The 25,185-nt window shown below is 51.1% G+C and overlaps 1 protein-coding gene across 1 annotated transcript in view; it reads right to left on the reverse strand.

The window, feature by feature from the left end:
* LOC134983892 (oocyte zinc finger protein XlCOF22-like) overlaps positions 1-20,608 on the reverse strand; it is a 630,483-nt gene extending 609,875 nt beyond the window's left edge. Inside the window, exon 1 of the mRNA XM_063949501.1 lies at positions 20,516-20,608. Within this exon, the coding sequence (XP_063805571.1) occupies positions 20,516-20,590 (75 nt within the window). The 5' untranslated portion in view covers positions 20,591-20,608. The remainder of the gene's footprint in view (positions 1-20,515) is intronic.
* Between the last annotated feature and the right edge of the window lie 4,577 nt (positions 20,609-25,185).

Raw genomic sequence — 25,185 nt, forward strand, 5'->3', positions numbered from 1 at the left:
TATGTGGGCTAAGCCCCGCCCACTACATATCGCGCTTCAGTCCCGCTTAAAAATGTTTATACTGGCGGGGGACCCTTATCTAGTGCCTGGGGCACTGTTATAACTCAAGGCAGTCTGATTTGAGGTGTTCATGCTGCCCAGGGCGCCCCTCCCTGCGCCCTGCACCCTGCAGTGCTGTGATATGTGTGGGAGCATGGCGCGCAGCGCGGCACCTCTTCAGCCGTCACTGAAGTCTTCTGATCTTCTCATACTCACCCGGCTTCTATCTTCTGGCTTTGTGAGGGGGTTGACGGCGCGGCTCCGGGAAAAAGCAGCTAGGTGTACCGTAGTGATCGAACCCCCTGGAGCTAATGGTGTCCAGTAGCCTAAGACGCAGAGCCCTTGAACTCTTAAGAAGTAGGTCTGCTTCTCTCCCCTCACTCCCACGATGCAGGGAGCCTGTAGCCAGCAGGTCTCCCTGAAAATAATTAACCTAACAAAAAGTATTTTCAGAGAAACTCAGGAGAGCTCCTCAGTGTGCATCCAGTCTCACTGGGCACAGAATCTAAACTGAAGTCTGGAGCAGGGGCATAGAGGGAGGAGCCAGTTCACACCCATTCAAAGTCTTGTAGTGTGCCCATGTCTCTTGCGGATGCCGTCTATACCCCATGGTTCTTGAAGCATCCCCAGCATCCTCTAGGACGTAGGAGAAAATAGATTTTAGAGTGGTCTCTATTTTCCTATCCGCCGGGTCCTTCACCGTAAGGGAGCCCGGAGCAGGGAGCACCGCCTTTTTAGAAAGGCGAGACACAGACGTCTACGGCTGGGGATTCTTCCCAGAATTTTCTGCCTTCAGGGGCAAAGGGGAAGGTATTCAGAAACCTTTTCGTCACCATGATATTTTTTATCTGGATTCTTCCAGGCTAGTTTAAATAAGTCATCCAATTCCGTGGAATCAGGGAATGTGACTTTTGGTTCCTTTTGAGGGAGGAAAAATGACTGCTGAGTACTTGCATCCCCCAGGAGGAGCTTTAACACCTCCTTAATAGCCAATACGAGGGGTTCAATACCCTGGATTGGGGTGGGATCCCCATCATCCTGTACATCATCATCAGTATCATATGATAGGAGTGCAGGTAGAGCAGGTTTCTGTGAAGTAGGCAGGGAGGGACGCTTAGCAGTAAGGCTAGCCACTGCATGTTGCAGTTCTTGTGTCTTGTTTGCAGTTGCAGTGAGCTGAGATGACATATCAGACATTATAGTTTTTATAGCCCCCAACCAGGGGGGCTCCGCATTCTCCCCCACATTAGTATCAGCATGAGATGACTGACTACACTGCTCACATGATACTGAGCTGGATGTGCTAGGAGAGAACCTGGCATTACACACACTGCAAGACTTCTGTTTTACCACAGTGTAGTATAAAACAGTACAATATACACACACAATACAGCCTGATATGATATATGACAAGCCTGCCCTATTGCATGTGAGAGGAGACAGAGAAGAGAGGACTCCAGCGCACCCAATGGTGACCGGCCCCAGTGAGGCTGTCAGCGGTTGTTACATCTGTGTAACCACAGTGAGATTCTTTATAAAACCCCACAGGGGATTATTGTGCACAATGATAGCGGCTCCCCCCACCCCTATACCCGGTACCAGTGTATACAGGGGCAGTTCTGGAGGAGCTGTGGAGGCTGCTGCAGCTCATGCAGAGGAAGATACCAATATGCCGCTGAGCCCGCTCTAATGTAGCTCCGCCCCCTGCCATGGTGCCGGAGCTACTGCTGTATATTTATACTGGCCATGTCTCCTTATCTATGTACAACCTCACATAAATGCTTGGTTCACCTGTGTTTAGCCAGTCTCACGCAGGGGCTATAGCGGGTCCCCCCCAGGAGGTTCAGCAGCACATTTGTCCGGGGGACCCCCCCTAGCGGGTCCCCCCGGTTGGTACTCACCACTGAAGATCACCTTCAGGCAGTGTCAGGGGTGTGCGCAATGCTGCGGCTGCGACAGACAAGGCGCCACGCCCCGCTGAACAAACAGCCCCTCAGGACGGTGGTCATGCAACGGGAAGCGGCTCTCACCTCAGGAGGCCGGTGACCATCCCCCCCCAAAAAAAAAATCTCCCATAGTGCAGGTATACTGTTGCCCAAACAGCATACCGAAATCATTAAAAGTTAGAAATAAAAAATAAGAATTTACTTACCGATAATTCTATTTCTCGGAGTCCGTAGTGGATGCTGGGGTTCCTGAAAGGACCATGGGGAATAGCGGCTCCGCAGGAGACAGGGCACAAAAAAGTAAAGCTTTACTAGGTCAGGTGGTGTGCACTGGCTCCTCCCCCTATGACCCTCCTCCAGACTCCAGTTAGGTACTGTGCCCGGACGAGCATACACAATAAGGGAGGCATTTTGAATCCCGGGTAAGACTCATACCAGCCACACCAATCACACCGTACAACTTGTGATCTAAACCCAGTTAACAGTATGATAACAGAAAGAGCCTCTTAAAGATGGCTCCTTAAACAATAACCCGAATTAGTTAACAATAACTATGTACAAGTATTGCAGATAATCCGCACTTGGGATGGGCGCCCAGCATCCACTACGGACTCCGAGAAATAGAATTATCGGTAAGTAAATTCTTATTTTCTCTATCGTCCTTGTGGATGCTGGGGTTCCTGAAAGGACCATGGGGATTATACCAAAGCTCCCAAACGGGCGGGAGAGTGCGGATGACTCTGCAGCACCGAATGAGAGAATTCCAAGTCCTCTTTTGCCAGGGTATCAAATTTGTAGAATTTTACAAACGTGTTTTCCCCCGACCACGTAGCTGCTCGGCAGAGTTGTAATGCCGAGACCCCTCGGGCAGCCGCCCAAGATGAGCCCACCTTCCTTGTGGAATGGGCCTTAACAGATTTAGGCTGTGGCAGGCCTGCCACAGAATGTGCAAGTTGAATTGTGCTACAAATCCAACGAGCAATCGACTGCTTAGAAGCAGGTGCTCCCAACTTGTTGGGTGCATACAGTATAAACAGCGAGTCAGACTTTCTGACTCCAGCCGTCCTTGAAATGTATATTTTTAAGGCTCTGACAACGTCCAACAACTTGGAGTCCTCCAAGTCGCTAGTGGCCGCAGGCACCACAATAGGTTGGTTCAGGTGAAATGCTGACACCACTTTAGGAAGAAAATGCGGACGAGTCCGCAGTTCTGTCCTATCCGAATGGAAAATTAGATAAGGGCTTTTATAAGATAAAGCCGCCAATTCAGATACTCTCCTGGCAGAAGCCAGGGCCAGTAACATAGTCACTTTCCATGTGAGATATTTCAAATCCACCTTTTTCAATGGTTCAAACCAATGGGATTTGAGGAAATCTAAAACTACATTTAGATCCCACGGTGCCACCGGAGGCACCACAGGAGGCTGTATATGCAGTACTCCTTTGACAAAAGTCTGGACCTCAGGAACTGAGGCCAATTCTTTTTGGAAGAATATTGACAGGGCCGAAATTTGAACCTTAATAGATCCCAATTTGAGACCCATAGACAATCCTGATTGCAGGAAATGTAGGAAACGACCCAGTTGAAATTCCTCCGTCGGAACACTCCGATCCTCGCACCACGCGACATATTTTCGCCAAATGCGGTGATAATGTTTCACGGTGACTTCCTTCCTTGCCTTAATCAAGGTAGGAATGACTTCTTCTGGAATGCCTTTCCCTTTTAGGATCTGGCGTTCAACCGCCATGCCGTCAAACGCAGCCGCGGTAAGTCTTGAAAGAGACAGGGACCCTGTTGGAGCAGGTCCCTTCTCAGAGGTAGAGGCCACGGTTCGTCCGTGAGCATTTCTTGAAGTTCCGGGTACCAAGTCCTTCTCGGCCAATCCGGAACCACTAGTATTGTTCTTACTCCTCTTTGCCGTATAATCTTCAATACCTTTGGTATGAGCGGCAGAGGAGGAAACACATATACTGACTGGTACACCCAAGGAGTTACCAGCGCGTCCACAGCTATTGCCTGTGGATCTCTTGACCTGGCGCAATATTTGTCCAGTTTCTTGTTGAGGCGAGACGCCATCATGTCTACAATTGGTCTTTCCCAACGGTCTATTAACATGTGGAAGACCTCTGGATGTAGACCCCACTCTCCCGGATGAAGATCGTGTCTGCTGAGGAAGTCTGCTTCCCAGTTGTCCACGCCCGGGATGAACACTGCTGACAGTGCTATCACGTGATTCTCCGCCCAGCGAAGAATCTTGGCAGCTTCTGCCATTGCACTCCTGCTTCTTGTGCCGCCCTGTCTGTTTACATGGGCGACCGCCGTGATGTTGTCCGACTGAATCAACACCGGCTTTCCTTGCAGGAGAGGTTCCGCCTGGCTTAGAGCATTGTAGATTGCTCTTAGTTCCAGAATGTTTATGTGAAGAGACTTTTCCAGGCTCGTCCATACTCCCTGGAAGTTTCTTCCTTGTGTGACTGCTCCCCAGCCTCTCAGGCTGGCGTCCGTGGTCACCAAGATCCAATCCTGAATGCCGAATCTGCGGCCTTCTAATAGGTGAGCCTTCTGCAACCACCACAGAAGAGACACCCTTGTCTTTGGTGACAGGGTTATTCGCAGGTGCATCTGAAGATGTGACCCTGACCATTTGTCCAACAGATCCCTTTGGAAAATTCTTGCATGGAATCTGCCGAATGGAATTGCTTCGTAAGAAGCCACCATTTTCCCCAGGACTCTTGTGCATTGATGCACTGACACCTTTCCTGGTTTTAGGAGGTTCCTGACCAGGTCGGATAACTCCTTTGCTTTTTCCTCGGGAAGGAAAACCTTTTTCTGAACCGTGTCCAGAATCATTCCTAGGAACAGCAGACGAGTTGTCGGGATTAATTGGGATTTTGGAATATTCAGAATCCACCCGTGTTGTCTTAGCACCTCTTGAGATAGTGCTAATCCTGTCTCCAGCTGTTCTCTGGACCTTGCCCTTATTAGGAGATCGTCCAAGTATGGGATAACTAATACGCCTTTTCTTCGAAGAAGAATCATCATCTCGGCCATTACCTTGGTAAAGACCCGAGGTGCCGTGGACACTCCGAACGGCAGCGTCTGAAACTGATAGTGACAGTTTTGAACAACGAACCTGAGGTACCCCTGGTGTGCGGGGTAAATCGGAACGTGGAGATACGCATCCTTGATGTCCAAGGATACCATAAAGTCCCCTTCTTCCAGGTTCGCTATCACTGCTCTGAGTGACTCCATCTTGAACTTGAACTTTTTTATGTAGAGGTTCAAGGACTTCAGATTTAGAATAGGTCTTACCGAGCCATCCGGCTTCGGTACCACAAATAGAGTGGAATAATACCCCCTCCCTTGTTGTAAGAGGGGTACTTTGACTATCACCTGCTGAGAGTACAGCTTGTGAATGGCCTCCAAAACCGTCTCCCTTTCGGAGGAGACGGTTGGTAAAGCAGACTTCAGGAAACGATGAGGAGGATCCGTCTCTAATTCCAACCTGTACCCCTGAGATATTATCTGCAGGATCCAGGGGTCTACCTGCGAGTGAGCCCACTGCGCGCTGTAATTTTTGAGACGGCCGCCCACTGTCCCCGAGTCCGCTAGAGAGGCCCCAGCGTCATGCTGAGGTTTTTGCAGGAGCCGGGGAGGGCTTCTGTTCCTGGGAAGGAGCTGCCTGTTGGTGTCTCTTCCCTCTGCCTCTGCCTCGTGGCAGGTACGACAAGCCCTTTGCTCTCTTATTTTTGTAGGAGCGAAAGGGCTGCGGTTGAAAGGTCGGTGCCTTTTTCTGTTGGGGAGTGACTTGAGGTAAAAATGTGGATTTCCCGGCAGTAGCCGTGGCCACCAAGTCTGATAGACCGACTCCAAATAACTCCTCCCCTTTATACGGCAAAACTTCCATATGACGTTTTGAATCCGCATCGCCTGTCCACTGTCGTGTCCATAATGCTCTTCTGGCTGAAATGGACATAGCACTTACTCGTGATGCCAGTGTGCAGATATCTCTCTGTGCATCACGCATATAGATAAATGCATCCTTTATTTGTTCTAACGACAGCAAAACATTGTCCCTATCTAGGGTATCAATATTTTCAATCAGGGATTCTGACCAAACTACTCCAGCACTGCACATCCAGGCAGTTGCTATAGCTGGTCGTAGTATAACACCTGCATGTGTGTATATACTCTTTTGGATACCTTCCATCCTCCTATCTGATGGATCCTTAAGTGCGGCCGTCTCAGGAGAGGGTAACGCCACTTGTTTAGATAATCGTGTTAGCGCCTTGTCCACCTTAGGGGGTGTTTCCCAGCGCGCCCTAACCTCTGGCGGGAAAGGGTATAATGCCAATAACTTCTTTGAAATTATCAACTTTTTATCAGGGGCAACCCACGCTTCATCACACACGTCATTTAACTCTTCTGATTCAGGAAAAACTGTTGGTAGTTTTTTCACACCATACATAATACCCTGTTTTACGGTATCTGTAGTATCAGCTAAATTTAACGTCTCCTTCATTGCCAAAATCATATAACGTGTGGCCCTACTGGAAAATACGTTTGAATTTCCACCGTCGTCACTGGAATCAGTGCCTGTGTCTGGATCTGTGTCGACCGACTGAGGCAAAGGGCGTTTTACAGCCCCTGACGGTGTTTGGGGCGCCTGGACAGGCATTAATTTATTGTCCGGCCGCCTCATGTCCTCAACCGACTGTTTAAGTGAAGTGAGACTATCACGTAATTCCACAAATAAAGGCATCCATTCTGGTGTCGACCCCCTGGGGGGTGACATCTGCATATTTGGCAATTGCTCCGCCTCCACACCAATATCGTCCTCATACATGTCGACACACACGTACCGACACACACAGCAACCACACAGGGAATGCTCTAATGAAGACAGGACCCACTAGCCCTTTTGGGGAGACAGAGGGAGAGTCTGCCAGCACACACCAAAAAGCGCTATATATGACAGGGATAGCCTTATTATAAGTGCTCCCTTATAGCTGCTTTATATATATATATATAATATAGCCATTAATCTTGCCCCCCCTCTCTGTTTTACCCTGTTTCTGTAGTGCAGTGCAGGGGAGAGACCTGGGAGCCGTCCTGACCAGCGGAGCTGTGACAGAAAATGGCGCCGTGTGCTGAGGAGATAGGCCCCGCCCCTTTTTCGGCGGGCTCTTCTCCCGCTATTATTTGAGTTAGGCAGGGGTTAAATATCTCCATATAGCCTCTGTGGGCTATATGTGAGGTATTTTTAGCCTTTAGTAAGGTTTTTATTTGCCTCTCAGAGCGCCCCCCCCCAGCGCTCTGCACCCTCAGTGACTGCCGTGTGAAGTGTGCTGAGAGGAAAATGGCGCACAGCTGCAGTGCTGTGCGCTACCTTATGAAGACTGAGGAGTCTTCAGCCGCCGATTTTGGACCTCTTCTATCTTCAGCGTCTGCAAGGGGGCCGGCGGCGCGGCTCCGGTGACCATCCAGGCTGTACCTGTGATCGTCCCTCTGGAGCTAGTGTCCAGTAGCCAAGCAGCAAATCCACTCTGCACGCAGGTGAGTTTACTACTTCTCCCCTAAGTCCCTCGTTGCAGTGATCCTGTTGCCAGCAGGACTCACTGTAAAATAAAAAACCTAAACTAAACTTTCTCTAAGCAGCTCTTTAGGAGAGCCACCTAGATTGCACCCTTCTCGTTCGGGCACAAAATCTAACTGGAGTCTGGAGGAGGGTCATAGGGGGAGGAGCCAGTGCACACCACCTGACCTAGTAAAGCTTTACTTTTTTGTGCCCTGTCTCCTGCGGAGCCGCTATTCCCCATGGTCCTTTCAGGAACCCCAGCATCCACAAGGACGATAGAGAAATGAAGGAAAACTCTGGAGATGCAGAGTGTGCATCCTCTCCTGAGGGCTCTTTATCTAAACTGAGCTGTAGGAGGGGCATAGAGGGAGGAGCCAGCACACCCAGTGGTAGAATGTTTAAAGTGCACGTGCTCCTTTGGACCCGTCTATACCCCATGGTTCTAATTCTGTCTACAATATCCCTTATGGATGCTAGAGAAAAGTAGTTAAAGAAGAGGGTGGTCCACAGTGTCCAATGCAGCAGAGAGGTGAAGGAGAATAAGCAGAGAGTAGTGACCATTGGATCTGGCAGCATGGAGGTCTTTGCAGACTTTAGCGAGGGCAGTATCAGTGGAGTGGAGAGGACGGAAGCCAGGCTGGAATGGGTCAAGCAGTGAGTGTGAGGAAAGACAGGAGTTAGGAGGAGAGAGATGGTCGGTAGTTGGAGAGAGTGGTTGGTTGGATGAAGGGAGGGGTTTATAAGAATAGGGGAGACAAGAGCATGATGGAAGGCCGAGGGGACAGTGTCTGATGAGAGGGAGAGAATGAGATGGGCAAGATGGGAACAGGCAGAAGAAGAGAGGTAGCGGAGGAGGTGATAGGGTCAAATGGGGAGGTGGAGAGGGTGAGGAACGGCTGAGGGCCATGACTTCCACACTAGATACAAAGATGAGAGATGTCAGAGTTGGTAGGAGGTAAGGGGAGGGGGGGTGTCAGGAAATGGAGGAGGGCATTGCTCAGGGTCTGGTGGGATGCGATATCCTGCCATAGGGAGCCAATTTTGCATGGGAAGTAGGTGGCAAAGTCAAGAGCAGAGAGTGAGGGGGCGGGGAGGGGGGGGGGGGGGGGGAGACGAGGCGGCGAGGGGGGGGGGGGGCAGAGGAGCAAGTTGACAGTGGAGAAGGGGTGCCAGGGTTTGAGGACTGGGAGGAGATGAGGTTCTTGATGGAAAGTGGACAGTAGGAATGCATGTGGAGTGCCAGGGTTGCGGTGTCGTCACATCAGGTGAGGGGGATAGAAGGGGACAGGCAGGGGAGGGGGATATGGGAGGCAGGTAGGTGGCAACTGGGAAGGGACAGGAGACACGAAGGGGCAACCCTATTCACCCCCTATGTGTGTATACGCCCCCCTGTATGTATAGCACCCCCTATGTGTGTATTCCGCCCCCCCATGTGTGTATACCACCCCCTATGTGTGTATAGCGCCCCCTATGTGTGTACAGCACCCCCTATGTGTGTATAGCGCCCCCCCGTATGTATAGCACCCCCTATGTGTGTATTCCGCCCCCCCATGTGTGTATACCACCCCCTATGTGTGTATAGCGCCGCCTATGTGTGTATACCGCCCCCTATGTGTGTACAGCACCCCCTATGTGTGTATAGCGCCGCCTATGTGTGTATACCGCCCCCTATGTGTGTACAGCACCCCCTATGTGTGTATAGCGCCCCCTATGTGTGTATAGCGCCGCCTATGTGTGTATACCGCCCCCTATGTGTGTACAGCACCCCCTATGTGTGTATACCACCCCCTATGTGTGTATAGCGCCGCCTATGTGTGTATACCGCCCCCTATGTGTGTACAGCACCCCCTATGTGTGTATAGCGCCGCCTATGTGTGTATACCGCCCCCTATGTGTGTACAGCACCCCCTGTGTGTATAGCGCCCCCTATGTGTGTATAGTGCCCCCTATGTGTGTATAGCGCCCCCCCTATGTGTGTATAGCGCCCCCCTGTATGTATAACACCCCCTATGTGTGTATACCGTCCCCCATGTGTGTATACCACCCCCCTATGTGTGTATAGCGCCGCCTATGTGTGTATACCGCCCCCTATGTGTGTACAGCACCCCCTATGTGTGTATAGCGCCCCCTATGTGTGTATAGCGCCCCCTATGTGTGTATAGCGCCCCCTATGTGTGTATAGCGCCCCCTATGTGTGTATACCACCCCCCTATGTGTGTATAGCGCCGGCTATGTGTGTATACCGCCCCCTATGTGTGTATAGCGCCCCCTATGTGTGTATAGCGCCCCCCCATGTGTGTATAGCGCCCCCCCCATGTGTGTATACCGCCCCCCCATGTGTGTATAGCGCCCCCTATGTGTGTATGGTGCCCCTATGTGTGTGTAGCGCCCCCTATGTGTGTATACCGCCCCCCATGTGTGTACAGCACCCCCCATGTGTGTATAGCGCCCCCTATGTGTGTATACCGCCCTTGTGTGAACAGCACCCCCTATGTGTGTATAGTGCCCCTATGTGTGTATAGCGCCCCCTATGTGTGTATAGCGCCCCTATGTGTGTATAGCGCCCCCCATGTGTGTATAGCGCCCCCCATGTGTGTATAGCGCCCCCCATGTGTGTATAGCGCCCCCCATGTGTGTATAGCGCCCCCCATGTGTGTATAGCGCCCCCATGTGTGTATAGCGCCCCCATGTGTGTATAGCGCCCCCCATGTGTGTATAGCGCCCCCCATGTGTGTATAGCGCCCCCCATGTGTGTATAGCGCCCCCCATGTGTGTATAGTGCCCCTATGTGTGTATACCGCCCCCCATGTGTGTATTTGCGCTCCCTATGGGGTATATTTACTAAGCTCCCGATTTTGACCGAGATGCCGTTTTTTCATCAAAGTGTCATCTCGGTCAATCTCGGTCATTTACTAAACACTAATCACGGCAGTGATGAGGGCATTCGTAATTTTTTGCTAGTTCAGGTAAAAAATTACGAATGAATACACCATCGGTCAAAACGCGGCTGTTTAAGTCTGAATCTCGGTCATTTACTAAGCAAAAAAGCACAAAACACTGCCGTGAAAAATTACAACTCGTAAAAAAGTCCTAAAAAAAAACAGACCTGCTTTTTTTATCCGTGATTTGAGATGCATGCAGGGATCCATGAGATCCGTGCATGTATATCAGTGGGAAGGGGTGGAAAAGTGATTTTTTTTGCAAAAAAAATTGCGTGGGGTCCCCCCTCCTAAGCATAACCAGCCTCGGGCTCTTTGAGCCGATCCTGGTTGCAGAAATATGGGGGAAAAAATGACAGGGGTTCCCCCATATTTAAGCAACCAGCATCGGGCTCTGCGCCTGGTCCTGGTCCCAAAAATACGGGGGACAAAAAGAGTAGGGGTCCCCCGTATTTTTAAAACCAGCACCGGGCTCCACTAGCTGGACAGATAATGCCACAGCCGGGGGTCACTTTTATACAGCGCCCTGCGGCCGTGGCATCAAAAATCCAACTAGTCACCCCTGGCCGGGGTACACTGGGGGAGTGAGGACCCCTTCAATCAAGGGGTCCCCCCCCCCCAGCCACCCAAGGGCCAGGGGTGAAGCCCGAGGCTGTCCCCCCCCCATCCAATGGGCTGCGGATGGGAGGGCTGATAGCCTTTGCTGAAAAATATAAGATATTGTTTTTAGTAGCAGTACTACAAGTCCCAGCAAGCCTCCCCCGCATGCTGGTACTTGGAGAACCACAAGTACCAGCATGCAGCGGAAAAACTGGCCCGCTGGTACCTGTAGTACTACCACTAAAAAAATACCCAAAAAAACACAAGACACACACACCGTGAAAGTAAAATTTTATTACATACACACATACATACATACTTACCTTATGTTCTCACGCAGGTCGGTCCTCTTGTCCAGTAGAATCCAAGGGGTACCTGTTGAAGAAATTCTACTCACCAGATCCAGTGGTCCAGGCTCCTCGTCAAATCCAGGGATAATCCACGTACTTGAATAAAACAAAAAAAACGGTTGCCCGACCACGAACTGAAAGGTGACCCATGTTTGCACATGGGTCACCTTTCCCCGAATGCCAGAAACCCACTTTGCCTTCTGGCTAAGTGGGTTTCTTCAGCCAATCAGGGAGTGCCACGTTGTAGCACTCTCCTGATCAGCTGTGTGCTCCTGTCTTCACTGACAGGCAGCACACGGCAGTGTTACAATGTAGCGCCTATGCGCTACATTGTAACCAATGATGGGAACTTTCTGCCCTGCGGTTGACCTAAAGTGACGTCACCGCTGAGCAGAAAGTTCCCATCATTGGTTACAATGTAGCGCATAGGCGCTACATTGTAACACTGCCGTGTGCTGCCTGTCAGTGAAGACAGGAGCACACAGCTGATCAGGAGAGTGCTACAACGTGGCACTCCCTGATTGGCTGAAGAAACCCACTTAGCCAGAAGGCAAAGTGGGTTTCTGGCATTCGGGGAAAGGTGACCCATGTGCAAACATGGGTCACCTTTCAGTTCGTGGTCGGGCAACCGTTTTTTTGTTTTATTCAAGTACGTGGATTATCCCTGGATTTGACGAGGAGCCTGGACCACTGGATCTGGTGAGTAGAATTTCTTCAACAGGTACCCCTTGGATTCTACTGGAGAAGAGGACCGACCTGCGTGAGAACATAAGGTAAGTATCAATGTATGTGTGTATGTAATAAAATTATACTTTCACGGTGTGTGTGTCTTGTGTTTTTTTGGGTATTTTTTTAGTGGTAGTACTACAGGTACCAGCGGGCCAGTTTTTCCGCCGCATGCTGGTACTTGTGGTTCTCCAAGTACCAGCATGCGGGGGAGGCTTGCTGGGACTTGTAGTACTGCTACTAAAAACAATATCTTTTATTTTACAACAAAGGCTATCAGCCCTCCCATCCGCAGCCTATTGGATGGGGGGGGGACAGCCTCGGGCTTCACCCCTGGCCCTTGGGTGGCTGGGGGGGGGGGCCCCTTGATTGAAGGGGTCCCCACTCCCCCAGGGTACCCCGGCCAGGGGTGACTAGTTGGATTTTTGATGCCACGGCCGCAGGGCACTATATAAAAGTGACCCCCGGCTGTGGCATTATCTGTCCAGCTAGTGGAGCCCGGTGCTGGTTTTAAAAATACGGGGGACCCCTACTCTTTTTGTCCCCCGTATTTTTGGGACCAGGACCAGGCGCAGAGCCCGATGCTGGTTGCTTAAATATGGGGGAACCCCTGTCATTTTTTCCCCCATATTTCTGCAACCAGGATCGGCTCAAAGAGCCCGAGGCTGGTTATGCTTAGGAGGGGGGACCCCGCGCAATTTTTTTTAGTAATTTACTTTGTTTATTTAAAAAAAAAAAAATACGAACCCCAGCACGGATCACACAGATCCAGCCGAGATTGATTGTAAAAAAAAACGGCAGTGTTTTGCAAATCACTGCCGTAAAATTAGGTAAAAAAAACACGAATGACATCGACATCGGATGCAAAGAAAAACACGAATACGACAGCTTAGTAAATTAGTCGTAATCAATTCAAAAAGTTGCAGTTTTACACTGTCGATGTCATTCGTGATTGAACTTTGACCTTTTTTCGGAAATTACGAATCTTAGTAAATAAACCCCTATGTGTGTATACCGTCCCCTATGTGTGTATAGCACCCCTTATGTGTATATAGCGCCCCCCTATGTGTGTATAGTGCCCCTTATGTGTGTATAACGCCCCCTATGTGTGTATAGCGCCCCCTATGTGTGTATACCGCCCCTATGTGTGTACAGCACCCCCTATGTGTGTATAGCGCCCCCTATGTGTGTACAGCGCCCCCCATGTGTGTATAGCGCCCCCTATGTGTGTATAGCGCCCCCTATGTGTGTACAGCACGCCCTATGTGTTTATAGTGCCCCTATGTGTATATAGCACCCCCCTGTGTGTATAGCGCCCCCTATGTGTGTATACCGTCCCCTATGTGTGTATAGCGCCCCCTATGTGCATATAGCGCCCCCCTATGTGTATATAGCGCCCCCATGTGTGTATAGCGCCCCCCTATGTGTGTATAGTGCCCCTATGTGTGTATAGCGCCCCCTATGTGTGTATAGCGCCACCTATCTGTGTATACCGCCCCCCTGTGTGTATAGCACCCCCTATGTGTGTATACCGCCCCCCCATGTGTGTATAGCGCCCCCTATGTGTCTATAGCGCCGCCTATGTGTGTACAGCACCCCCTATGTGTGTATAGCGCCCCCTATGTGTGTATACCGCCTCCCATGTGTGTATACCGCCCCCCATGTGTGTATACCGCCCCCCATGTGTGTATACCGCCCCCCTGTGTGTATAGCACCCCCTATGTGTGAACAGCACCCCCTATGTGTGTATAGCGCTCCCTATGTGTGTATAGTGCCCCCTATGTGTATATACCGCCCCCTATGTGTGTATAGCGCCGCCCTATGTGTGTATACCGCCCCCCATGTGTGTATAGCGCTCCCTATGTGTGTATACCGTCCCCTATGTGTGTATAGCACTCCCTATGTGTATATAGCGCCCCCTATGTGTGTATAGCGCCCCCCTATGTGTATAGTGCCCCTATGTGTGTATACCGCCCCCCATGTGTGTATACCGTCCCCCATGTGTATATAGCGCCCCCCTATGTGTGTATAGCGCCCCCCTATGTGTGTATAGCGCCCCCTATGTGTGTATACCGTCCCCTATGTGTGTATACCGTCCCCTATGTGTGTATACCGCCCCCCCATGTGTGTATAGCGCACCCTATATGTGTATACTGCCCATGTGTGTACAGAACCCCCTATGTGTGTATAGTGCCCCTATGTGTGTATAGTGCCCCCCATGTGTGTATAGCGCCCCCCATGTGTGTATAGCGCCCCCCATGTGTGTATAGCGCCCCCCATGTGTGTATAGCGCCCCCCATGTGTGTATAGCGCCCCCCGTGTGTATAGCGCCCCCCGTGTGTATAGCGCCCCCCATGTGTGTATAGCGCCCCCCATGTGTGTATAGCGCCCCCCATGTGTGTATAGCGCCCCCCATGTGTGTATAGCGCCCCCCATGTGTGTATAGCGCCCCCCCATGTGTGTATAGCGCCCCCTATGTGTGTATAGCGCCACCCATGTGTGTATAGCGCCCCCCATGTGTGTATAGCGCCCCCCATGTGTGTATAGCGCCCCCCATGTGTGTATAGCGCCCCCTATGTGTGTATAGCACCCCCTATGTGTATATAGCGCCCCCCTATGTGTGTATAGCGCCCCCTATGTGTGTATACCGCCCTTATGTGTGTACAGCACCCCTTATGTGTGTATAGTGCCCCTATGTGTGTATACCGCCCCCCATGTGTGTATAGCGCCCCCTATGTGTATATAGCGACCCCCTATGTGTGTATACCGTCCCCTATGTGTGTATAGTGTCCCCTATGTGTGTATAGTGCCCCCTATGTGTATATAGCGCCCCCTATGTGTGTATAGTGCCCCTATGTGTGTATAGCGCCCCCTATGTGTGTATACCGCCCCCCATGTGTGTATACCTCCCCCCATGTGTGTATAGCACCCCCTATGTGTGTATACCGCCCCCCATGTGTGTATAGCGCTCCCTATGTGTGTATACCATCCCCTATGTGTGTATAGCACCCCCCATGTGTATATAGCGACCCCCTATGTGTGTATACCGTCCCCTATGTGTGTATAGTGTCCCCTGTGTGTATAGTGCCCCCTATGTGTATATAGCGCCCCCTATGTGTGTATAGTGCCCCTATGTGTGTATAGCGCCCCCTATGTGTGTATACCGCCCCCCATGTGTGTATACCGCCCCCCATGTGTGTATACCGCCCCCCATGTGTGTATAGCACCCCCTGTGTGTGTATACCGCCCCCCATGTGTGTATAGCGCTCCCTATGTGTGTATACCATCCCCTATGTGTGTATAGCACCCCCTATGTATATATAGCGCCCCCTATGTGTGTATAGCGCCCCCTATGTGTGTATAGCGCCCCTATGTCTGTATACCGCCCCTATGTGTGTACAGCACCCCCTATGTGTGTATACCGCCCCCTATGTGTATATAGCGACCCCCTATGTGTGTATACCGTCCCCTATGTGTGTATACCGCCCCCCTATGTGTGTATAGCACCCCCTATGAGTGTATACCGCCCCCCTATGTGTGTACAGCACCCCCTATGTGTGTCTAGCGCCCCCTATGTGTGTATAGCGCCCCCTATGTGTGTATAGCGCCCCCCATGTGTGTATAGCGCTCCCTATGTGTGTATACCATCCCCTATGTGTGTATAGCACCCCCTATGTATATATAGCGCCCCCTATGTCTGTATACCGCCCCTATGTGTGTACAGCACCCCCTATGTGTGTATAGTGCCCCTATGTGTGTATACCGCCCCCTATGTGTATATAGCGACCCCCTATGTGTGTATACCGTCCCCTATGTGTGTATAGTGCCCCCTATGTGTATATAGCGCCCCCCTATGTGTGTATACCGCCCCCCATTTGTGTATACCGCCCCCCATTTGTGTATACCGCCCCCCGTGTGTGTATACCGCCCCCCGTGTGTGTATACCGCCCCCCTTGTGTGTATAGCGCCCCCTATGTGTGTATAGCGCTCCCTATGTGAGTATAGTGCCCCCTATGTGTGTATACCGCTCCCTATGTGTGTATAGCGCCCCCTATGTGTGTATACCGCCCCCCTATGTGTGTGTATAGCACCCCCTGTGTGTATACCGCCCCCCTATGTGTGTATACCGCCCCCCATGTGTGTATACCGCCCCCCATGTGTGTATACCGCCCCCCATGTGTGTATACCGCCCCCCATGTGTGTATACCGCCCCCCATGTGTGTATACCGCCCCCCATGTGTGTATAGTGCCCCTATGTGTGTATACCGCCCCCCATGTGTGTATAGCGCTCCCCATGTGTGTATACCGCCCCCCATGTATGTATAGCGCCCCACATGTGTGTATACCGCCCCCTATGTGCGTATAGCACCCCTATGAGTGTAAACCGCCCCCTATGTGTGTACAGCACCCCCTATGTGTGTATAGCGCCCCCTATGTGTGTATAGCGCCCCCTATGTGTGTATAGCGCCCCCTATGTGTGTATACCACCCCCCCATGTGTGTATACCGCCCCCCCATGTGTGTATAGCGCCCCCTATGTGTGTATGGTGCCCCTATGTGTGTATAGCGCCCCCTATGTGTGTATACCGCCCCCTATGTGTGTATACCGCCCTTGTGTGAACAGCACCCCCTATGTGTGTATAGTGCCCCTATGTGTGTATAGCGCCCCCTATGTGTGTATACCGCCCCCCATATGTGTATACCGCCCCCCATATGTGTATACCGCCCCCCATGTGTGTATACCGCCCCCCATGTGTGTATACCGCCCCCCATGTGTGTATACCGCCCCCCATGTGTGTATACCGCCCCCCATGAGTGTATAGCGCCCCCCATGTGTGTATGGCGCCCCCCATGTGTGTATAGCGCCCCCCATGTGTGTATAGCGCCCCCCCATGTGTGTATAGCACCCCCCATGTGTGTATAGCACCCCCCATGTGTGTATAGTGCCCCTATGTGTGTATACCGCCCCCCATGTGTGTATAGCACCCCCCATGTGTGTATAGTGCCCCTATGTGTGTATACAGTCCCCTATGTGTGTATAGCACCCCTTATGTGTATATAGCGCCCCCCTATGTGTGTATAGCGCCCCTTATGTGTGTATAGCGCCCCCTATGTGTGTATACCGCCCCCTATGTGTGTATACCGCCCCCTATGTGTGTATACCGCCCCCTATGTGTGTATACCGCCCCCTATGTGTGTATACCGCCCCCTATGTGTGTATAGCGCCCCCCATGTGTGTATGGCGCCCCCCATGTGTGTATGGCGCCCCCCATGAGTGTATAGCGCCCCCCATGTGTGTATGGCGCCCCCCATGTGTGTATAGCGCCCCCCATGTGTGTATAGCGCCCCCCATGTGTGTATAGCGCCCCCCATGTGTGTATAGTGCCCCTATGTGTGTATACAGTCCCCTATGTGTGTATAGCACCCCTTATGTGTATATAGCGCCCCCCTATGTGTGTATAGCGCCCCTTATGTGTGTATAGCGCCCCTATGTGTGTATAGCGCCCCCTATGTGTGTATACCGCCCCTATGTGTGTACAGCACCCCCTATGTGTGTATAGTGCCCCTATGTGTGTATACCGCCCCCCATGTGTGTATAGCGCCCCCTATGTGTATATAGCGACACCCTATGTGTGTATACCGTCCCCTATGTGTGTATACCGTCCCCTATGTGTGTATAGTGCCCCCTATGTGTATATAGCGCCCCCTATGTGTATATAGCGCCCCCTGTGTGTATAGTGCCCCTATGTGTGTATAGCGCCCCCTATGTGTGTATACCGCCCCCATGTGTGTATACCGCCCCCCATGTGTGTATAGCACCCCCTATGTGTGTATACCGCCCCCCATGTGTGTATAGCGCTCCCTATGTGTGTATACCATCCCCTATGTGTGTATAGCACCCCCTATGTATATATAGCGCCCCCTATGTGTGTATAGCGCCCCCTATGTCTGTATGCCGCCCCCTATGTGTATATAGCGACCCCCTATGTGTGTATACCGTCCCCTATGTGTGTATAGTGCCCCCTATATGTATATAGCGCCCCCCTATGTGTATATAGCGCCCCCCATGTGTGTATAGCGCCCCCCATGTGTGTATAGCGCCCCCCATGTGTGTATAGCGCCCCCCATGTGTGTATAGCGCCCCCCATGTGTGTATAGCGCTCCCTATGTGAGTATAGTGCCCCCTATGTGTATATAGCGACCCCTATGTGTATATAGCGCCCCCCGTGTGTATAGTGCCCCTATGTGTGTATAGCGCCCCCCATGTGTGTATACCGCCCCCCATGTGTGTATACCGCCCCCCATGTGTGTATAGCACCCCCTATGTGTGTATACCGCCCCACATGTGTATAGCGCTCCCTATGTGTGTATACCATCCCCTATGTGTGTATAGCACCCCCTATGTATATATAGCGCCCCCTATGTGTGTATAGCGCCCCCTATGTGTGTATAGCGCCCCCTATGTGTATATAGCGACCCCCTATGTGTGTATACCGTCCCCTATGTGTGTATAGCGCCCCCTATGTGTGTATAGCGCTCCCAATGTGAGTATAGCGCTCCCTATGTGAGTATAGTGCCCCCTATGTGTATATAGCGCCCCCTATGTGTATATAGCGACCCCCTGTGTGTATAGTGCCCCTATGTGTGTATAGCGCCCCCCATGTGTGTATACCGCCCCCCATGTGTGTATACCGCCCCCCTGTGTGTATAGCACCCCCTATGTGTGTATAGCGCCCCCTATGTGTGTATAGCGCCCCCTATGTGTGCATAGCGCTCCCTATGTGTATATACCGCTCCCTATGTGTGTATAGTGCCCCCTATGTGTGTATACCGCCCCCCTATGTGTGTATAGCACCCCCTATGAGTGTATACCGCCCCCCATGTGTATAGCGCCCCCCATGTGTGTATAGTGCCCCTATGTGTGTATACCGCCCCCCATGTGTGTATAGCGCTCCCTATGTGTGTATACCGCCCCCCATGTGTGTATAGCGCCCCACATGTGTGTATAGTGCCCCTATGTGTGTATACCACCCCCTATGTGTGTATAGCGCCCATGTGTGTATAGCACCCCCTATGTGTGTATAGCACCCCCTATGTGTGTATAGTGCCCCTATGTGTGTATACCGCCCCCCCCTGTGTGTATAGCGCCCCCTATGTGTGTATAGTGCCCCCTATGTGTGCATAGCGCTCCCTATGTGTATATACCGCTCCCTATGTGTGTATAGCGCCCCCTATGTGTATAGTGCCCCCTATGTGTGTATACCGCCCCCCTCTGTGTATAGCACCCCCTATGAGTGTATACCGCCCCCCATGTGTATAGCGCCCCCCATGTGTGTATAGTGCCCCTATGTGTGTATACCGCCCCCCATGTGTGTATAGCGCCCCCCATGTGTGTATAGTGCCCCTATGTGTGTATACCACCCCCTATGTGTGTATAGCGCCCATGTGTGTATAGCACCCCCTATGTGTGTATAGCACCCCCTATGTGTGTATAGTGCCCCTATGTGTGTATACCGCCCCCCCCTGTGTGTATAGCGCCCCCTATGTGTGTATAGTGCCCCCTATGTGTGCATAGCGCTCCCTATGTGTATATACCGCTCCCTATGTGTGTATAGCGCCCCCTATGTGTATAGTGCCCCCCAATTGTGTGTATACCGCCCCCCTCTGTGTGTATAGCACCCCCTATGAGTGTATACCGCCCCCCATGTGTATAGCGCCCCCCATGTGTGTATAGTGCCCCTATGTGTGTATAGCGCCCCCCATGTGTGTATAGCGCCCCCCATGTGTGTATAGTGCCCCTATGTGTGTATACCACCCCCTATGTGTGTATAGCGCCCATGTGTGTATAGCACCCCCTATGTGTGTATAGCACCCCCTATGTGTGTATAGTGCCCCTATGTGTGTATACCGCCCCCCCCTGTGTGTATAGCGCCCCCTATGTGTGTATAGTGCCCCCTATGTGTGCATAGCGCTCCCTATGTGTATATACCGCTCCCTATGTGTGTATAGCGCCACCTATGTGTATAGTGCCCCCTATGTGTGTATACCGCCCCCCTCTGTGTGTATAGCACCCCCTATGAGTGTATACCGCCCCCCATGTGTATAGCGCCCCCCATGTGTGTATAGTGCCCCTATGTGTGTATACCGCCCCCCATGTGTGTATAGTGCCCCCTATGTGTTTGTACCGCCCCCTATGTGTAACACGCCTGTATGAGCAGTGACAGCAGTGTGAGCAGCGCTGTGTGTGTGTGTATGACACGGGTAATATACTCTCCATGCACCACACACTGCAGCACATACACCCTGCCCGGCAGGAGAGGGGGCGGCGGCCATTACCTGGAGGAGACCGGGGGCAGAGCTCTGTGTACAGGAAGGGAAGGGGCGGTATTTCCGGGTCACCGTATAGAGCATGGGATCAGCCACCAGCCCCGCCTACTCTCTCATAGGCTGTAGCGACCCGTCACTCAGCCAGCCCCGCCCCTGTCTCTAGCTATTGGTCGCAGGGTCCAGTCACTCAGTAACCTTTTCCCCCGCCCATTGCTCGCAGCCCCGCCCCCTCTCCCTCCTACACATGTCACGATGAGTGACGGGACAGTCCGACCAATGGCGAGTAGAGTGGGCGGGGCTGTATGATGGACTCCTTGGTGTATGAAATAAGGAGTGGGCGGGGCTAGAAGATGAGTGACGGGATACTACAGCCTATGAGCGGGAGAGCTACTGGTTGCTTAGTGACTGCGGCTGTGCCTACCCATAATCCCATGCGCTCCCCTCCAGTATATACAGGTCAGTAGCATAGTTTTTCCCCCAAGTTGCTTTATTTATATTTATATATATATCTATCTATATCTATATATACATTTATATATATATATTTATATTTATTTTATTTGTATTTTTTTCGGTGGTTGCTTGTTTTTGTGCTTTTTTTTATATTTTTTATTTTTTTATGTTACTACTGGCACCGCCCATCAGACACGGGTGAGAAGCTGCGGATGAATAGAATAGTTGGGGTGTTACATTGTGTCGCTGTGACGTGACAGTGAGATGATGATAGTGATGGAGCGCTGTTCTGCAGGGTGAGGAGATTATTCAGAGTTTGTCGCAGATTTTACTATTTTACCAAAATCTGCGACCACCAGAATGGCACGCAGGGGGCCGCCCAGAACAGGGCGAGACCACCCGGCATGTGTGGTGCTGCCCCGCCATGCCATCGCAATTCACATAGTGACTGACCCCGGCCTATACATAAGCAGCGGCACCGCCGCCATGTTTCCAATCGCAGGAAATGCAGCGACATCATTGGCCAGCCCTGAAAACAGCCATGACACGTCTGTCGCCAGTGCTAGATTGAGCCTGCATGCAATCAATCCGTCGTCATCCCCCCTCGCATCGCACTGCGCTGAGCGTGGGGAGAAATGTGTGCTGAGCCGTCTGTGTTAAGAACACTCAGCACACATCTCCCCCGTCGGTATCCCCCTTACCACCGACTGGACGGGATGTAGTTACCCAGCTGTCGTGATCCCGGCATTAAGGATCCTGAAGCCGAAATCCTGACAGACGGGAATGCCGTCAGCGCTCGCCACGGGTTTTCCCACTCGTGTGTCTACAACACCCATAGAGTGACAATAAAACCTGTGGTGAGTGCAGTGAGTCACCGTGCCGTGGCGAATGCACTCTTTGCGCTTGCCCCGCTGCCAGTATTCTTGCGGCCAGGATGCCGCTGTTGGTATATTGACCCCTGGCATCCCGTCTGTCGGGATATCATTACCATCCCGACTTGAGAACCAGATACCAGAAGAAAAAGTTCAAGAAACTGAAACTATCCACCTGACTTCAAGATCCAGAACTTATCTTCAGTCCATCCAGCAGCCAGACATAGCACCAATAATTACACTATATCCAAAAACTTAAGTTGGGCTTTTTTGGCAGCTTTTTAGTAACAGTTTGAGCTTGTTTTGGGCTTATTTTTTAGTCATCAGTTGCTTGTTTTTCATTTAATAGTTGGCAACACTGGTCAGTACTTATTGCATATATACTTACACTGATATATATATATAGTAGAGAACTCCAAAGGATTTGGAAGGTGCACTCGCACTAGTAAAGAATTGTAGAACCTTCTTTAAAATCACCAATACTTTTATTGTCGATGTTTCGGTCTGATAACAGGCCTTTTTCAAGACAGGTGATATATCATCTTCATCAATTCATCATCATAGACAACTCATTTGTAGTCTGCAAAAAACACAGTGGTATACAGTCACAAGCAATATGCCTCACCGGTCCCCGTGGGCACCCGACAGTGACACTATTGGACCCATCACCAACAGACATCCATTGGAAGTGTGCCTAGAGCAGGGGTGTCAAAGACAAGGCCCGCGGGCCAAATCCGGCCCGCCAGACCTCGTCTGATGGCCCGCGGTGCCGCCGCCATGAAACCCCCTTCTCCCGAGTGCCCAGCTCGGGGGGGGCGGGGTTTCGCGGAATGACGCGATTGCGTCGTGACGTCACGGCGCAAACGCGTCATTCAACGAAACCCCGTCGGAGGAGGGAGAAGGGAGCCGCGCAGACGAGGAGGGAGAGGCGGCTGAAGAGCGGCGAGAACCGCTTCAAATGTAAGTCAGCCCCTCTCCCTTCCTCTCTTTCTCTCTCTCTCCCTCCTTCCACCACCTGCCGCAATGTGTAAAATGGGGACCTGTGCCTGCCACAATGTGTAAAATGGGGACCTGTACCTGCCGCTATGTGTAAAATGGGGACCTGTGCCTGCCGCAATGTGTAAAATGGGGACCTGTGCCTGCCGCAATGTGTAAAATGGGGACCTGTGCCTGCCGCAATGTGTAAAATGGGGACCTGTGCCTGCCGCAATGTGTAAAATGGGGACCTGTGCACTATAAAAGGGGGCACATGGCTGGGCACTATAAAAGGGGGCACATGGCTGGGCACTTTAAAAGGGGGCAGATGGCTGGGCACATATAAGGCAGGTGGAGCGGTAAATTTTGGATAGACCTACAGATACAACCGGCCCTTTGATGGGGACCAAACTGCTGATGCGGCCCCCGATGAATTTGAGTTTGACACCCCTGGCCTAGAGGGTATAACCATCCTCCTTTTAATACCTGAGAAACATCAAGGAATCCACACCGGGCATCACTTATGTCAGGACACTCAAGTACGCTAAAAAGCTACCTCCATCTGTCAAGAGAGGTTTTAAATACACGTTTATACATAGGGCTTAATAATATCCACCACTGCTATCTTACATCCAACATGTTATCAATAACATCCTCATACCTTATTAAGTAGCCAAAGGACTAATGCAGCAATATTGTAGGAGGCATTTGGTTTAGGAAAGTCCACCTACCAACACCTAAGGGAAATAATATCCTCACTAAGTATTTGTAAACATGTCATTGTACAACCCATTATAGTACAAAATACCACATCAGTACTTACATTAGCCCGAGGACGCCACAGGCATTGCTGCACGCCGTCCCCATAAACATCTGAGCTATTTAAACCGTGTGGACCGGAAGTGACGTCCATTCCGGAAATCACACTTGCAACCTAATAAACTCCTATTACAGCCAACTTCTAAATCAAGCGAACTCCAGAATGTGCCAAACGCACTGCCCTTCACCTGCACACCCAGCCGCCACATCGCATATCCCCCCGCGACGGCCCACGCCGCACACATAAGATCCCGGTGCAGCACCGCTGGAAACGCGTCATCATGCGTTCCAACGGTACTTACGTGCGGTTCAACTGCCGGAAGTGTACATCCGAATGCCGTAACCGCGGAGTCGTCATGCTAGCACATCAGGGCTCAAAAGACATAGGTGTAATGACCCAATGACATAGGGATCGTGCCTCCACACTTCCCCATAACAATATTCCAAATCATAAAGATTTTCTTGTCCCCTCCAATCGATGCCAGGGTACAGCCGGTCTACGCCCAATATTAAACCATCTAATAGAATACCCATCATGTCCAGTAGGAGAGTGGAAAATTAAAACCCCTCAATGGTACTATTCATAGGTACACCTTGTGCACCCACCAACAAATTCTACAAAAGCACCAGATTGTTATTAAGGAGTGAAATTTATCTCCTTAAGTCAACAAACCAAACTCGCCCAATATTGTTTATATATCACCTGGGAAAAAAATATACTCGAGCATCCAACCATCCCAATGTGCCTATGTCATCGCATATAAATTCACGCGTACTCTACGCACTATTAGGGTTGCAAATTACAGTGGTCCAAAGGTCTGTTCGGCTACCCCGGAGGCCGGTGAGACATTCACATAACAATGATCCTATAATCAAAAAGTGCAAAAAATGACTACACATACAAAAAAAAATTTTTAATTGACAAAAAGGCTTCAATGTAGGAAGAAGCCCATCTGCCAACTTACAGGTCTGCTATATACCACTTGAGGCTCCACATCACACGGTCAATAAATGGCCCTTAAAGAAAGGGATGTAAAGAATTTGCTTCATTAAGTCCCCTAGGGGCTACAGTATCTAAAGGGTGTATCCAATAACACTCTCGCTGTTTGAGAGCCAGGGAGCGACCCCCCCCCCCCCCATTAGATTTGGGGGGATCCAATCAATTATTTTACATTTAAGGCATGCCACTTTGTGTCTAGCATCCAAAAAGTGGCGGGCCACTGGCTTATCAGTTTTACCCGTGAGAATAGCCGTATGTATGGAAGACCTGTGATTGGCCATACGATCACAAAACACACGTGTCTTAAGGCCAACATAATACAACCAACAGGGGCACTTCAGTATATATATAATAAAGTCAAGACGGCAGTGTAGATGGTACTTTAATCGGATGGTTTTTCCAGTGTTCGGGTGACTAAATGTCGGACCTGTAATCATGGACCGACACGTAGTGCAACTGCCGCATGAAAAACATCCCGGTTTAGATTGCATCAAGGTAGTCCATGGAGTCTTGATGGGGTCTTCTTCAGGAAACGATCTAGGTTTCATGAGAAGCTGTTT

This window comes from Pseudophryne corroboree (assembly GCF_028390025.1).
Source record: "Pseudophryne corroboree isolate aPseCor3 chromosome 3 unlocalized genomic scaffold, aPseCor3.hap2 SUPER_3_unloc_28, whole genome shotgun sequence".
In the NCBI taxonomy this organism is placed as follows: Eukaryota; Metazoa; Chordata; class Amphibia; order Anura; family Myobatrachidae; genus Pseudophryne; species Pseudophryne corroboree.